Here is a 17,023-nt window from a genome sequence, read left to right as displayed (position 1 = left end):
TTTACACAAGTTTGGCCAAGTTTTTTAACTGGGCCTTAATTTTCTTTTTTGTAAAATATGATTGGGCTGAAGATGGTTAATTATATATGAATGCCTTGAAGGTTTTTGAAGTATTTTATATTTTGAAGGAGGGCACCATTATGAATCTGAGTGTCTTAAAATAAGAAATTGCTATAGATAAGGACATTTTTAGAATTGTTACAAAATTAATGTTTAACTTTTTGTATCAATTCCATTTTTTCCTCCTATAGCTCCTAAAAGACGACGGCCTGCACGTTCAATATTTGATGGTTTCCGGGATTTCCAAACTGAAACTAGTAAGTATCTATGAACCAGTTTATCATCTCTTTTTCCCGCCCTCTCCCTCTCTCATTGTCTTTCTCCCCCGTCTCCTCTCCCACAGATTAAAACCGCAAGGTGGAAAAGCACCCACACACTCCCCTTCAGGTCAAGATCCTAGTTTGTTTTATATAATTTTTTTTCTTAAGAAGATGATTAATATTAGGCCTAATAACTTTGAGGATTCATCTTATTTAAAAACTAAATTATGAATTCAGTCTGTGATTGTTATTAACTCCCCCTTGAGCTGAATTGTTCCAGATTCCAACCTACTTGGTTATAGAAGAATAAGAGAGATGGATATAATGTGAGAAATATGGTAATTTACAAACTTAATCTGTTTCTGAATGAGCACTTAAATGCTGACTATAATAAAATAAAATGATTTTCCTGAGGATCCTGATATATGTCAATTAAAGGAATGACCACAATGAAAATGGTTATTGTAGGGATTGGAAAATAGAAGAAGAAAAGGCCATACTACCCAAAGCAGCCACTATTAACATTTTGGCAACAGTTGTTTGGAATAGGTTTATATCTTTCTGTTGAATAAGAATGAGAGTCTTGGCCTTCTCCTTTTAGTGGACTTAATACTGATTTAGCAATGGGATCCTAGAGAAAAGACAGTTATGTTTAGAGAATATATGAGAAACTCTTGAACCATATTTGATTTTGTAATAATTTATAATGAGCTCATTGAAGCACAGATAGGTCTTGTAACTTGAGAGTTGACATGGAATCCAGACTGACTCAGGTCATCCAGGGAATCCTGTGCCCTTCCAGGAGAAGATGACAGCAGTAGTCATTCTCTCTCACTGCCATAATCTTTCAAGATTGGGAATGTAGCTAGAAACAACTAGAATGTAGCTAGATAAATTAGGATGAGTTTCAGAAATAGATAAATGAAGATGAAAGTTTTCTCCTGTGCTAAAGTTAGTTTTGAGTATGTGAAGGAAATATTTTGAATAAGCGACTCTTACATAATTTCCACTTTTATCCTTACCTTTGGATAGAGAGCACCAAGTCTTAAGACTCCCTCCCCACCTGACTTTGTATTTTTTTTCAGAGTCAGCCTTAGATCTTTGCATTTGCATTTGAGGTCAAGCACATTGTTCGTTAGTTCTTGCAACTGATACATTTTTTTTTAATTGCAAGATTCATGACTTTTATTTTATGGCTAATTGAAACTTTCTCATCCTCCTGTGTTGCAGTTCGGCAAGAACAGGAATTAAGAAATGGAGGAGCAATAGACAAGAAACTAACTACCCTTGCAGATCTGTTCCGGCCACCCATTGATTTGATGCATAAAGGCAGCTTTGAAACAGTAAGTTGTTGGAGATTCTAAGCCTGAGCTATGAATCTTTTTGCATTTTTAGTGGCGTTTTTCTTTCTAAGAGCAAAAAAAAGTTTTCAGCATGTAGAGAATTGGCATCTTAGTAAGTATGAGATACCTAGAAGGTTACATTGATTTATATTTCTTAAAAGTTTATATATTTTTAATTACTACTGAGAATATTGTGTGTGTGTCTGTTTTGACCATTTGTGAGTTGTTTGTAGGTATCTTTTACCCATATTTTTTATGAGGATCCTAGTGTGTTTTAAAAGAATGTCTCTGTGGTTGCGGAGTATGTTCTCCCTTAGTTCTTGTTTTAATTTAGCCGAAGCCAAAGGAAAATTTTCCGGAGCAGGTTTATATGATTGTCTGCTAAATTATACGCTTACTGAGGGCAGGGGAACCATGTTTCTTTTTATTTTGGTGATCCTTGGGACCCAGTCTCTAGCATTTAATAGGAACATGGTATTTGGTAAATGAATGCGTTTAGTTAGGATTTTAAACATTCTTCTGTTGAGGTGTTCAAACAACTTGCTTTTGTGTGTTGACTATCATGTTAACGCTCTTTTGAATCAGAAGAGCATTTCTGTAGATGTAAATCACTGACATTTCAGGTAAGTCTTTTCTGTTAGGATAAAGTAGGCCAAACAATAACTGTAAAAATGACGTTAGTAGCTACATATTTAGAAGTGAATTTTGATTGTTTTTAAAAAAAAATTTTGTCCTTAGAGATACTCTTAAAGTAGCCTAAATGAAATATTTAGGTTAAGAAATTTAACTGTAAGCTTTTTCTTTCTGAATTCTTTAATTTTCTGAATTGTAAAACCTGAAAGTGTTTGGCCGCGTGTAACAAAATCCAGATGATGGAGATTTGATTAAATGTGTTTCTTTTTGTTGTGTAAATAAAGTTCAGGGAGTCTGGTGTTCATTTATCAGGTCAAAGATGTCAGGTTAGATGTCTCCTCAGTTTTCTTCATCTTTCGTTCATGATCTTTAACATGGTAACTGCCTATCCTTTCTACTGTTATGGTGATAATATAACCATTGACAGAATAGCACAATATGTAAGACAAAAAGGATCTGAGTTTGTTTTGATGTGCTTTCTATTTTCATTAGCTTTTGTGTTGCTCTGGGGCTTAACTAAATAACTCTGAGCTTGATTTAATTTGGTCACTTTGGGCTCATAAAAAGCAGTTACTCTGCGGCTTGTTATTAAGGGAAAATGTGAATCTTTTTTGATACTGTTATCTGAAGTTTGATTCATTTTGTTAAGTTGTGTCACCTTGTTTCTTTGAATTTTGTGACCTATGTTGTTTTCAACAATCTTCATTTTTTTCACTGATAATACTCAACTTTATCATTTACAAGCCTTTAAATGATATAAACATTCCCAGAAAAAGTAGGCATTTCATTATGACTAATGATATACCCATTAGTTTTATAGAAATTAGGGAAGTAATATGCAAAATTAAGTCATTGAAACTTAGAGAGGTGAATATTAAAAATTAAAGGAATAGTCTGGCTGCTCAGGCAGGACCCACAGGTTTGAATTAGATGTAGATCTGAGCCACAGTTTTATAGGTGTAGAAACTAGACTTCCTTCTTTCTTTCTTTTTTTTTTTTTTAAATTAAATTAAATTTATTTTATTTTTGGCTGCGTTGGGTCTTCGTTGCTGCACACGGGGGCTAATCTTTGTTACAGTGCAGTGGCTTCTCTTGTTGTGGAGCACGGCTGTAGGTGCACGGGCTTCAGTAGTTGTGGCACATGGGCTCAGTAGTTGTGGCTCGCAGGCTCTAGAGCGCAGGCTCAGTAGTTGTGGAGCATGGGCATAGTTGCTCCGCGGCATGTGGGATCTTCCCAGACCAGGGCTCGAACCCATGTCCCCTGCATTGGCAGGTGGATTCTTAACTGCTGTGCCACCAGGGAAGCTCATAGACTTTCTTATTTCTTAATGTAACTAGAGGTAGACCATGTTCAAGGGTTCTGGCTCATGCTAACCAGATGAGATTGATTAGTTCACTTGTTCATTCAGTAAATATTTAGCGAGGCCTCCCGTTACAAGGCCTTGTTCTAGGGGATGGGATTATGTGTATTGGGATAAAGATTTAACTATGTGTGAGAGAGACCAGGAATAAAACAAACATTAACTTAAACAAGATAGAAGTCCATGCTGTTAGGATGGTTCTGCTCTATGAAGTTATTACGAATGCAGTTTTTTCTGTCCTATTCTGCGAGGTCTTGCTTGCCCTTGTCTACATGATTCAAGGTGGCTTACTACCATGTTTGCTTTCCAGTTAGCATGAAGGAAGGGAGTGACCGAGAAGGGTACACCTTTTCCCTTTAAAGGCACAACCTAGAGGTCATACACATCACTTCTCACATTCCATTGACCAGAACTGTAACAGGGAAGAGCCAAATCTGACTACATGTTGAATCTGTTTCTTTTGCTTTAACCATTGCTTTCTGCTGCTTTTGTTCACTAAAAGGATACTGTCTATATATAATGGCCTGCCTCGGGGAACCCTGCCCCTCTGTCTGAAAGTTAAACCAAAGTGCCTTTGTTCAGGGAAGCATCCTAACCCTGTCCACCTGTGGATGGCTGCAAGAAAGAAGAAATTAACACATCCCCTCCCCAAGGCTGGCTATTCCAGGGGATATTTGCAAAACTTAACGGTCTTTTTACTTTACTTCCTCATCTCCTCCCCCTTTCTGTTCTATTAAAGAAACTGGCATCCAAACCACGATAAGGTGGTTCTTTTGAGACAGTAGTCTGCTGTCCTCATGGTCCACCAGCTTTCCGAATAAAGTCCCTTGCCTCAACACCTCATCTCTGGATTTATTGGCCTGTCGTGCAGCGAGCAGAGCGAGCCTGGACTTGGTAACAGAAGTTAGCAATGTGGCCACACCTAGTTGCAGAGGACACTAGGAAGTCAAGATGCTTAGCTGAAAATTGGAGATTCTTTTCTTTTTTTTGAATTTTTGAATTTTATTTTATTTATTTTTTTATACAGCAGGTTCTTATTAGTCATCAATTTTATACACATCAGTGTATACATGTCAATCCCAATCGCCCAACTCATCACACCCCCACCACCACCCCCCCGCCGCTTTCCCTGCTTTGTGTCCATGTGTTTGTTCTCTACATCTGTGTCTCATTTTCTGCCCTGCAAACCAGTTCATCTGTACCATTTTTCTAGATTCCACATATATGTGTTAATATACGATATTTGTTTTTCTCTTTCTGACTTACTTCACTCTGTATGACAGTCTCTAGATCCATCCACATCTCAACAAATGACCCAATTTTGTTCCTTTTTATGGCTGAGTAATATTCCATTGTACATATGTACCACATCTTCTTTATCCATTCGTCTGTTGATGGGCATTTAGGTTGCTTCCATGACCTGGCTATTGTAAATAGTGCTGCAATGAACATTGGGGTGCATGTGTCTTTTTGTTTTTTTTTTGTTGTTTGTTTGTTTGTTTTTATTTCTGAGATATACTTTAAAATGAAGTAATAACTAGAATTATGACTTATGACATTATACCAGAACATACAAGATTTTTAGAAATTTCATGTAATGTCTGAAACATTTATATTAACATATTTCCATACAAATAACCCAAAGAAAGTTTCGTGTTAGTTGCTTTTTGATTGTTTGTTTTGGTTTTTTATACGACAGGTTCTTATTAGTCATCAGTTTTATACACATCAGTGTATACATGTCAATCCCAATCGCCCAATTCAGCACACCACCATCCCCACCCCACCGCGGTTTTCCCTCCTTGCTGTCCATACGTTTGTTCTCTACATCTGTGTCTCAACTTCTGCCCTGCAAACCAGTTCGTCTGTACCATTTTTCTAGGTTCAACATACATGCGTTAATATACGTTATTTGTTTTTCTCTTTCTGACTTACTTCACTCTGTATGACAGTCTCTAGGTCCATCCACGTCTCAACAGATGACTCAATTTCGTTCCTTTTTATGGCTGAGTAATATTCCATTGTATATATGTACCACAACTTCTTTATCCATTCGTCTGTCAATGGGCATTTAGGTTGCTTCCATGACCTGGCTATTGTAAATAGTGCTGCAATGAACATTGGGGTGCATGTGTCTTTTTGAATTGTGGTTTTCTCTGGGTATATGCCCAGTAGTGGGATTGCTGGATCATATGGTAATTCTATTTTTAGTTTTTTAAGGAACCTCCATACTGTTCTCCATAGTGGCTGTATCAATTTACACTCCCACCAACAGTGCAAGAGGGTTCCCTTTTCTCCACAACCTCTCCAGCATTTGTTGTTTGTAGATTTTCCAATGATGCCCGTTCTAACTGGTGTGAGGTGATACCTCATTGTAGTTTTGATTTACATTTCTCTAAATTTGCATTTCTCAACAATTAGTGATGTTGAGCAGCTTTTCATGTGCTTCTTGGCCATCTGTCCGTCTTCTTTGGAGAAATATCTATTTAGGTCTTCTGCCCACTTTTGGATTGGGTTGTTTGTTTTTTTAATATTGAGCTGCATGAGCTGTTTATATATTTTGGAGATTAATCCTATGTCCGTTGATTCGTTTGCAAATATTTTCTCCCATTCTGAGGGTTGTCTTTTTGTCTTGTTTATGGTTTCCTTTGCTGTGCAAAAGCTTTGACGTTTCATTAGGTCCCATTTGTTTATTTTTGCTTTTATTTCCATTACTCTAGGAGGTGGATCAAAAAAGATCTTGCTGTGATTTATGTCAGAGTGTTCTTCTTATGTTTTCCTCTAAGAGTTTTTAGCGTCCGGTCTTACATTTAGGTCTCTAATCCATTTTGAGTTTCTTTTTGTGTATGGTGTTAGGGAGTGTTCTAATTTCATTCTTTTACATGTAGCTGTCCAGTTTTCCCAGCACCACTTATTTTTTTTTTTTTTTATGAATAAAGGAGCATTCTTTTTTTTTTAATTTTTATTTATTTATTTATTTATTTATGGCTGTGTTGGGTCTTCGTTTCTGTGCGAGAGCTTTCTCTAGTTGTGGCAAGTGGGGGCCGCTCTTCATTGCGGTGCGCCAGCCTCTCACTGTTGCGGCCTCTCTTGTTGTGGAGCACAGGCTCCAGATGCACAGGCTCAGTAATTGTGGCTCACGGGCCTAGCTGCTCTGCGGCATGTGGGATCTTCCCAGACCAGGGCTCGAACCCGTGTCCCCTGCATTGGCAGGCAGATTCTCAAACGCTGCACCACTAGGGAAGCCCCCAGCACCACTTATTGAAGAGACTGTCTTTTCTCCATTGTATATCCTTGTCTCCTTTGTCATAGATTAGTTGACCATAGGTGCGTGGGTTTATCTCTGGGCTTTCTATCTTGTTCCATTGATCTATATTTCTGTTTTTGTGCCAGTACCGTATTGTCTTGATTACTGTAGCTTTATAGTAAAGTCTGAAGTCAGGGAGTCTGATTCCTCTAGCTCTGTTTTTTTTCCCTCAAGACTGCTTTGACTATTCGGGGTCTTTTGTGTCTCCATACAAATTTTAAGATTTTTTGTTCTAGTTCCGTAAAAAATGCCCTTGGTAATTTGATAGGGATTGCATTGAATCTGTAGATTGCTTTGGGTAGTATACTCATTTTCACAATGTTGATTCTTCCAATCCAAGAACATGGTATATCTCTCCATCTGTTGGTATCATCTTTAATTTCTTTCATCAGTGTCTGATAGTTTTCCGCATACAGGTCTTTTGTCTCCCTAGGTAGGTTTATTCCTAGGTATTTTATTCTTTTTGTTGCAATGGTAAATGGGAGTGTTTCCTTAATTTCTCTTTCAGATTTTTCATCATTAGTGTATAGGAATGCAAGAGATTTTTGTGCATTAATTTTGTATCCTGCAACTTTACCAAATTCATTGATTAGCTCTAGTAGTTTTCTGGTGGCATCTTTAGGATTCTCTATGTATAGTATCATGTCATCTGCAAACAGTGACAGTTTTACTTCTTCTTTTCCAATTTGTATTCCTTTTATTTCTTTTTCTTTGGAGATTCTATTAAGGAGAAGGGAAAAATGGGTATTTGTTACCTATAAGCAGTTTCTGCCACAGGGAGGTTGTGGTAAACAAATTATACAAAGTCCTTTGCCATCAAAAAATTTATAATCTAGAGGGAGAAACAGGCTACCAGCAAATAAAAAACAATACCTATATAACACTTAGTGTATATATATGTATATATTTTTTTATGTATGTGTTTGACACACAGAGAAATTTCAGGTTACAGTAGTTGCTGGGAGAAAGAATAAAATAGAATAAGGGACAAAGAGAGGACTGTTCTGTTTGGGGACATTAAGGTGCATGTGTTCTTACAGGCAAATGAAAAGCAAGGTTGATTTCATAGGTTTCACATACATTTATAATTGTGATGAGAGAGGACTGATTCAGATAGGAAGATGGGGATATATTTCTGAAAGAATGAGATTTGAGGAGAAACCTGAAAGAAGTGAGGGAATGTAAACCATAGAAGGGTCTTAGGGAAGAGCAGAAAAACAGTTAAGTGTAAAGGCACTGGTGTTGGAAAGAGCTTGGGCATATTTCTGGTACAGCCAAGGAAACCAGTGTAGCTGGAGCTGAGTTAGCAAGGGATTTAGGATGAATAACCTGACCCGGGCAAGGGAACATTTCTTAGGTTTTCTTATTTCCCATTAGCATGTAAGTTCCATGAACACAGGGATTTTGTTTTATTTATTGTTGTATATTCACAGTGCATAGAGGGGTGTCTGGCACACAGTTGCCCCTCATTAAATCTTTGTTAAATGATTGAGTGGCATAATCTAGAGTATATTGTACAGAACGAATCAGAACAATTTCCATAATATTCCTTATTTTCATAAGAAATACATGTTTATTTGTTAAAATTGCCATTCAGGGCTTCCCTGGTGGTGCAGTGGTTAAGAATCCGCCTGCCAGTGCAGGGGATGCAGGTTCAAGCCCTGGTCCGGGAAGATCCCACATGCCATGGAACAACTAAGCCCATGCTCCACAACTACTGAGCCTGCGCTATAGAGCCTGCAAGCCACAACTACTGAAGCCTGTGTGCCTAGAGCTTGTGCTCCGCAACAAGAGAAGCCACCTTAATGAGGAGGCTGCTCACCACAACGAAGAGTAGCCCCCGCTTACCGCAACTAGAGAAAGCCCACGTGCAGTAACAAAGAGGCAATGTAGCCAAAAATAAATAAATAAAATAAATTTATAAAAAATAAAAATAAAATATAAAAATTGCCATTCAATTGCACATGCACCTAGTCCTACTAAGAGTACTTTGTTAATTTCAAAAGTACTTGCTATAAATGCAAGTAAAAACATTTTAGTTAAAATGTAAAGAACTGATTCAGTAACAAAATACGTAAGATAAAGTTTTTCTAAATAAATTTTATATATAGCTTATATTTTTATTCAAATTAGGCAAAAATTATAGGAAAAAACCAAGGAAAAATAATAGTAGTTTCCATTTACATAAGAAAGTATTGTGCATATTTTAATATATTTCCTTTTTGACTTTATGCATATATATTTATTCAAGCAAATTATTTTTTCCTCTGTATCCTCTTTTCATACTTTCCTGATCTGTTTGGGACTGGGAGAGATGTTAGTCTCTCACTGTTCTCCCATTATCACAGATAGTCCTTGTCACATACCTCTCTATTTGGTATAGCCACACTTGCTCTTGGGTTTCTCTATAATGGCTTTTGAATGTTGATTCAGAACAACCTAATGAATTCCAAGAGGAAAGGTTCATCATTTGTCCCATGGCCCACTCTCACCTCTTGTCCTTGACTCATATAACTAGTATACTTAGTGAGATTATATAAGATTCTCTTATGTTCCCTCCAAACATTGTTGCTTTGCATGAAATTTGTGTCTTTTTTGGAGCCCTTCTTTCTAGAAGTAATTTCTTTTTTTTTTTTAATTAATTGAAGTATAGTTGATTTATAATGTTGTGTTAATTTCTGCTGTACAGCAAAGTGATTCAGTTATACATGTATATACATTCTTTTTCATATTCTTTTCTATTATGGTTTATCACAGGATATTGAATATAGTTCCCTGTGCTATACAGTAGGACCTTATTGTTTATCCATTCTATATATAATAGTTTGCATCTGCTAATCCCAAACTCACAGTCCATCCCTCCCTCACCCCCTCTCCCCCTTGGCAACCACAAGCCTGTTCTCTATGTCTGTGAGTCTGTTTCTGTTTCCTAGATTAGGTCATTTGTGTCATATTTTAGATTCCACATATAAGTGATATCATATGGTATTTGTCTTTCTCTATCGGACTTATTTCACTTAGTATGATAATCACTAGTTGCATCCATGTTGCTGTAAATGGCATTATTTCGTTCTTTTTTATGGCTGAGTAGTATTCCATTGTATATATGTACCACATCTTCTTTATCCATTCACCTGTTGATGGACATTTAGCTTGTTTCCATGTCTTGGCTATTGTGAATAGTGCTGCTGTGAACATATGGGTGCATATATCTTTTTGAATTATAGTTTTATTGGGATATATGCCCAGGAGTGGGATTGCTGGATCATATGGTAGCTCTATTTTTAGTTTTTTAAGGAACCTACATACTGTCTTCCATAGTGGCTGCACCAGTTTACCTTCCCGCCAACAGTGTAGGAGGGTTCCCTTTTCTCCACACCCTGTCCAGATTTGTAGATTTTTTAATGTGGTCATTTTGAATGGTGTGAGGTGGTACCTCATTGTAATTTTGATTTATATTAGAAGTACTTGCTTAACAACATCTTCCAGTTTCTTTTGCTTGTATAAGGTTTCTCCCAATGTAAACTTCATGAAGGCAGGGATTTTTGTTTTGGTAACTGCTATAAATCCAGCATCTGTAACTGTACCTGAAACATGGTAGATCCTCAAATATTTGTCAAATGAATGAATCTGAATGAATGAAAGTGTGAATGTGAATAAGTGAATTTTTAAAAACAATAGCAAATGACTCTCCATTGTTTTTGAATTCTGGACTTTTATTATTTTTCAGTGTTATACTTTTTAAAAAAAATATTTATTTATTTATTTGGCTGCGCCGGGTCTTAGTTGCGGCATGTGGGATCATTGTGGCAGCATGCGGGATCTTTAGTTGCGGCTTGCAGGATCTTTAGTTGCAGCATGTGTGATCTACTTCCCTGACCAGGGATCGAACCTGGGCCCCCTGCGTTGGGAGTGTGGAGTCTTAGCCATGGGACCACCAGGGAAGTTCGTTATACTTTTTTTTGGTCAGTGTTGTAGTTGAGGCAGACTTAATAAATTTACCTTATTATAGGGATTATGTACTCTTCAATCTGTCTCTCTAGAGTGTGTTATTTTTTTTCTTTGTTCTCAAATACTTTTTCTTCAGTTAAAGCAATATAATTACTAATTTATCTCCCATTTATCAAATCTATGTGCTTACTATAGGCAAGGAATTAAGTGGAATACTATTACTTTCTAGAAGCAGAGAGTTATTTTATTAAATTTGTATACTTAAAAATAAGCTTTTGACCAGTTAATTGTAGCTTTCTGGCTCAATATAGGGCTACTTCCTTTTAGAACTTGGGTTTTTCACCTGTGGAATCAGTAATGAATATTATAAAATTATTTTCTCTGGGGGATTTGTACAGAAAAATAGGATAACAATTTTTGTAAGATTGTGTAAACTTTGTTATAAAACAAAAGATATTCTTAGTCTTATATTCTCCAGTACCTCCAAAATGATGTATGTTCTTCAATTATTGTTAACCTGAGTTAATTGATTCTTAAGATTTTCCCATGTCAAACTGATTTGGAAAAAATATTGTTCCAGGACAAAATTATTCAAAACTATGGCTTTCATTTCATTGTTTCTATGCAAAGGTTTGAGGTAGCATTTGTTCATTTGCTTTTCTGCCATTCTTTTCCAGTTCAGCAATATTTCTTAGGTCATTATGGTGATGAGGAAATGTGAGGCAAAAAAGAAAGTGCACACTCATGCACTCATGATTGATATTTGTACTATAAATTGGGGAGTCTTTTGGAGATTATTCTGAAACATTCTTTGATCTGAAATCTCAATTTTGAAATACACTCCTAGGAAAACAACCCTGAGAGAAAAAATCCTCAGCAGCTTTTACTGAAAGATTTAGAATGATTCTATGAAATACCACATGCCTAATAATCGAGATGAATATATTTGGAAATGTTTATAGAAAATGATGTTGAAGAAAATAAAACAACATAAACTAATATGCACATACTAGTTACAACTATTAAAAAAGAGAGATATATTTGTGGATAGGGATTGACAGCACAATAGAATTATGTGACTTGTTGCCCTTGTTTGTGGAATCTTTTTCAGGTAAAGATGTTTACATGTACAATAAAAATCCAGCTACTATAACAAATAACAGTGAATAAAAGGAAAACAGTTCATTTAAATTTGAAAAATGCTTGCAAATGGACAGTATAACTATATACATATAAGCAAAATAATGTAATTATTAAAAAAATAATGTTTTTTTTTAATTTTTAAATTTTATTTATTTTATTTTTGGCTGCTTTGGGTCTTCGTTGCTGTGCGCGGGCTTTCTCTAGTTGTGGCGAGCGGGGACTACTCTTTGTTGCAGTGCGTGGTCTTCTCATTGCAGTGGCTTCTCTTGTTGTGGAGCACGGGCTCTAGGTGTGCAGGTTTCAGTAGTTTTGGCACACGGGCTCAGTAGTTGTGGCTCGCGGGCTTAGTTGCTTCGCGGCATGTGGGATCTTCCCAGACCAGGGCATGAACCCGTGTCCCTTGCGTTGGCAGGTGGATTCTTAACCACTGAACCACCAGGGAAGCCTGTAATTAATGTTTAGACACTGAAAGCTATAGATGCCATACTTGGGGAAAAAAACTTAGTATTTATATGGAAAAAGGACAGCTTCTGAATTCTGAAACATACCAGTTACCAAGTAGAAAATGTTTCTAACAATTGTTATGTAACTTTACTCTTACAGGCCAAAGAGTGTGGCCAGATGCAGAATAAGTGGCTGATGATAAACATTCAGAATGTACAAGACTTTGCATGCCAGTGCCTCAACCGTGATGTATGGAGCAATGAAGCTGTGAAGAATATTATCCGAGAACATTTCATTTTCTGGCAGGTGGGGAGAGTTAATTAAAAATTTTGTAGTATTTTACTTTGGTACATGGGATGTTGGGGAAGAGGAATTGGGTTATAAACTGGAACAAATTCATAACTGAGTTAAATTTTGACATATGAAAAAGTAAAACCACCCATAATGGCTGAAATAGTAAGGATAAGTGAAAGGGCAGCAATGAAGGGAAGGAGGAAAAAAGGAACCAAGCCGCGTAAACCATGTAGTATTCATATCTCAGAAGAGTTTGAACGTCTTGATAGAGTGTGCAGCTGTACTGTTCAATAGAAATGTAATGTGATTTAAAATTTTCTAGTAGCCACATTTAAAAAGGTCAAAAGAAACAGGCGATTGATTTTAATATATTTTAAAAATCAATATCTCTAATATAAAACTAATATTAAAATAATGATGAGGTGTTTTGTTTTGTTTTGTTTTTTGGTGTTAAGCCTTCAGGATCTGGTATGTATTTTACACTTACAGTACAGCTGTTAGGACTAGTCACATTTCAAATGCTTTAGTAGCACATGTTCTAGTGGCTACTATAATTGATAGTGGGACTGTAGAAGATCTTGAAGTAATCAAAAAACATTTGACTAAGATGTGGATTTTAGCTTGAGTTTGATAGTCTTTAATTGTATGTCCTTAAACTTGTCATTTAGTCTTACTGGCTCTGGTTTCTTTTTATATAAATTACCAAGTTAAGGGTAGATGATTGTGCTCCAATTGTTTATATTATGAAAAATTATAGGGAATTCCCTGGAGGTCCAGTGGTTAGGACTCTGTGCTTCCACAGGGGGCACCGGTTTGATCCCTGGTCAGGGAACTAAGATTCTGTATGCTGCGTGGCACAGCCAAAAAAATTTTTTTTATAAAATAAATACTTCTGAATGAACTTAATCTTTTCCCCACTCTAAGACATGCTATTAATGTTAGTAATTTGCCTGTTCATGTTTTACAGGCCCCTAAATTCAGTAAATTTTTTTCTGAATGGTAACCTTTTATTCAGCGACTGTTGATTGAGCATCTCTTTGCCTAGCAGTATGCTATGCACTTGAGCTTATAATCTTAATATATTGTGACTTATTAAGATATATGTGGTTGAGAGTCAGGAATGAAATAGGTGGACAGATAACTTGAAAAGGAAGAGCAATACCTCTTTTGAGCTGAGAAAGGAGGAAGAATGGATTGCTATATTTATATAAGTTTCAGAAGTGACTGAGGGCAGGAAGTGGAGGGAGTTCACACTAGGTGACCTTCATTTTCTCTTTAATTGCTGTTGGTATATAACAAGGATATAGTTAGTACTTTTTTAAGAGGCTGATTTTTTTTTTTTTTAATATCAATGATTTAACAGGTTTATCATGACAGTGAGGAAGGTCAGAGATACATACAGTTTTATAAGCTAGGGGATTTCCCCTATGTTTCCATCTTGGATCCACGGACAGGTAAGGGTTATTTCAGCTTATAGTCTTTAACCTATTATTTAACTTTCAGTTACCTAAATAATCTTTAATATTTGACTGGGTCCAGTTTCAAAATTGTTTGTAGTAATTTAGTTGAAGGGTTCTTGTTCATGCCCTTTACACTTATTTAAACATCTATTGATGTGTGTATTTAGCGAATATGTTTCCAACAACTTTGGGACATGGTAGTATTTTATATTTGTGCAGTTCTGTTTTTTCAAAGAATAACTGTTTATCTTCCTTATGATTTTTAAGGAATCCCCTTAGGTCACTAAAATGTTAAGATTGTTCAGGTACTGGTTGTAATCCCACCAAAGAAGCAGAGGGTAGAGCTGGGTTTATTATTAATTGATTGAGTTTTATATAGGTATTGCTTTCTCTGAATCTCTTCTTCCTAAATGGCAATAAATGATATCAGTAGATAAAGTAGTTCCTCCATCATGATGGCTGGGAATCTCTTAGGTTGGTTATAATTAATGTATTCCCTAGGTTATGAAGACACTATGTAACTTAAGCTGGTGTTGGGTGGAAATATGTTCCCAGTAAATTTTAATTATGTATATGCTGAAAGAAATACTTAGTGAGAATTCAGAAAGAGTGTTGATTTTATTTCTATATCCTGGTTTTTAATCTTTAGGTCAGAAGCTAGTAGAGTGGCACCAGTTAGACGTATCTTCTTTCTTGGACCAAGTAACAGGATTTCTGGGTGAACACGGGCAACTGGATGGACTTTCTAGCAGTCCCCCCAAAAAATGTGCCCGTTCAGTAAGTATGACTAAAAAGTGGTGATGGGCAGTTAACTGTCACTGTATAGAAGTGTCTTGTGTAAAATGTTTGAGGTTAAGATGGTAAAGATAATAATGTAAGTGGTGGACAGTTACAATTTGTGGCTGCACAACATCTTACATTTTGATAGTTTCCTACGTAAGGGTTCTCTCTTCTCAATGAAATTACAGGATTCATACTTCCCATCTCCTAGGATCAGGCATGTGACCTAAGACCTGGATTTAGAAGTAAACAATGTGACTATGTAGCAGTGAGCAGGAAGACTGACCTGCAAGCCTGGTAACAGAGAAACCCACTTCTTCAGGGGCAGCACTGCTTGGACTGTTGGAATCCAGGTCTAAGCAGCAGCGGAAATGGTATTTTTGCTAGAACAACTCTTATGCTGTAATTGGGCATTATTGCTGATTACATACCTTTAAGACCTGGGTCTCAGGCCCACCCAAAGATTATTTCTATATTTAATTTCTATAATATGCTATTACTAGGCAGACCTATTTGATAATTGATAGCAAGATTAGTTGCATGTAGGAGACCTTCAAAGATGTTGGAATCTCACATTGATTGTAGGAACTGTTTGGGTTTGATGGCAGTGAGGATAAAATTAGTTACAGAGGATGTGACTTTAGCAGTCCAATATCATGCAGTGATGAAACAGTTCCTTAAGTTATTACCTAGAATAAAGTGCCCATTTAAGGAGAGGCTATGGGTGCTTGCCAAGGGTTTGTATAGAATTCTTTTCTTCCCCCCCTCCATTACTCAGAAGTTTTACGTAAGTAGAATTCTTTCTTAAGGCATTACAAAACCCAGGAAGTTTCTGTGATTTCCCTAAGAGAGTTTTCTCATCTTTTGCAGACATAGGCTGATACTGTCAAAAACCAGAGCCTGAGCTTGTGAGTTGATGAATTAACAACATAAATTGAGTTTAAAACCTCACTAGATCTCTTGTAAAAGTTAAGGGACTTACTTAGTAGGGAAAAGAGTGGGACCATAAAATTGGACAGTTACATAGGGCTTATTTGGGTGACTAGTACCTCAGACCCCACTTCTGAACTAAATTCTCTGAATGTAACAAATTTTGATCAACTCTGTGCAAGAGACACAGCAACAAATAATGGCTTAAACAAAGAAGACATCTTTTCTCAACAAGAAGTTCAGAGGCAAGCAGTCTAGGACTTGACTCACGTGGATGTCATCAAGGAACCAGGTTCCTCCCCTTCTTTTCCCCCCTCCATCCGTAGTATTGGCTTTTGTCCTCATGGTCACAGTACAGACGCTGTGCTCCGTCTTCAGCATGGACAAGGAGGAAGGGGGTGGCGTCTCTATTCCAAAGGTAAAACAGCCACAGATAAGAGTTCTGCTTGTTTTAGCTGGACACATTTTCTTGTACACAGTTGAGGTTCTTTTAATAAGGAAGCAAAGAAGACTGGATGTGAAATAGGAAACTAACAGAGTCCATCATAATGTCATTCTTTAAAATCAGCCTTCATGATACACAGTGTTATTATCTGTAGTCAGTCCAAGCCATTGCATGTCACGTGAGCATATCTGTTTGCTTTCTTGTGAGTGCTATTTAAGTTTATTTTGAAAAATTTCATAGCTTTGTTGAAGTATAATTAATGTGTAGTAACTGAGTATATTTAAAATTTGCAATTTGACAAGTTTTGATATGAGCATCTTTTCACGTGCTTTTTTACTGTCTGTCTCTTTTTGTAAAGAGCCTATTCAGATCTCAGGCTCATTTTTTTCTTACTGGGTTGTATATATTTTTTTTTGTGGCGGCGGGGTGGGGGGCGCCATGCTGCGCAGCATGTGGAATCTTAGTTCCCTGACCAGGGATGAAACCTGTGCCCCCTGCAGTGGAAGCGCGGAGTCTTAACCACTGGACCGCCAGGGAAGGCCCCTGGGTTGTATATCTTTTTATTGAGTTGTAAGGACTTACATATAAGTCCTTTGTTGGATATATGGTTTG

The 17,023-nt window shown here is 36.7% G+C and overlaps 1 protein-coding gene across 4 annotated transcripts in view; it reads left to right on the top strand.

The window, feature by feature from the left end:
* The window catches only part of UBXN7 (UBX domain protein 7), a 70,746-nt gene that overhangs the window by 28,469 nt on the left and 25,254 nt on the right, over nt 1–17,023 (top strand). For 3 of the 4 annotated variants that reach the window (XM_082393296.1, XM_082393297.1, XM_082393298.1), the window contains 5 exons: nt 252–317; nt 1,551–1,663; nt 12,662–12,808; nt 14,160–14,250; nt 14,906–15,033. In XM_082393296.1, the coding sequence (XP_082249422.1) occupies nt 252–317; nt 1,551–1,663; nt 12,662–12,808; nt 14,160–14,250; nt 14,906–15,033 (545 nt within the window). The remainder of the gene's footprint in view (nt 1–251; nt 318–1,550; nt 1,664–12,661; nt 12,809–14,159; nt 14,251–14,905; nt 15,034–17,023) is intronic. The other variant, XM_082393299.1, reaches the window with a different exon arrangement.

This window comes from Balaenoptera borealis, assembly GCF_965194805.1.
Source record: "Balaenoptera borealis genome assembly, chromosome: 5".
NCBI lineage: Eukaryota > Metazoa > Chordata > Mammalia > Artiodactyla > Balaenopteridae > Balaenoptera > Balaenoptera borealis.
Note: the sequence above shows the minus strand (reverse complement) of the source record. Positions and strands in the feature narration are given on the sequence as shown.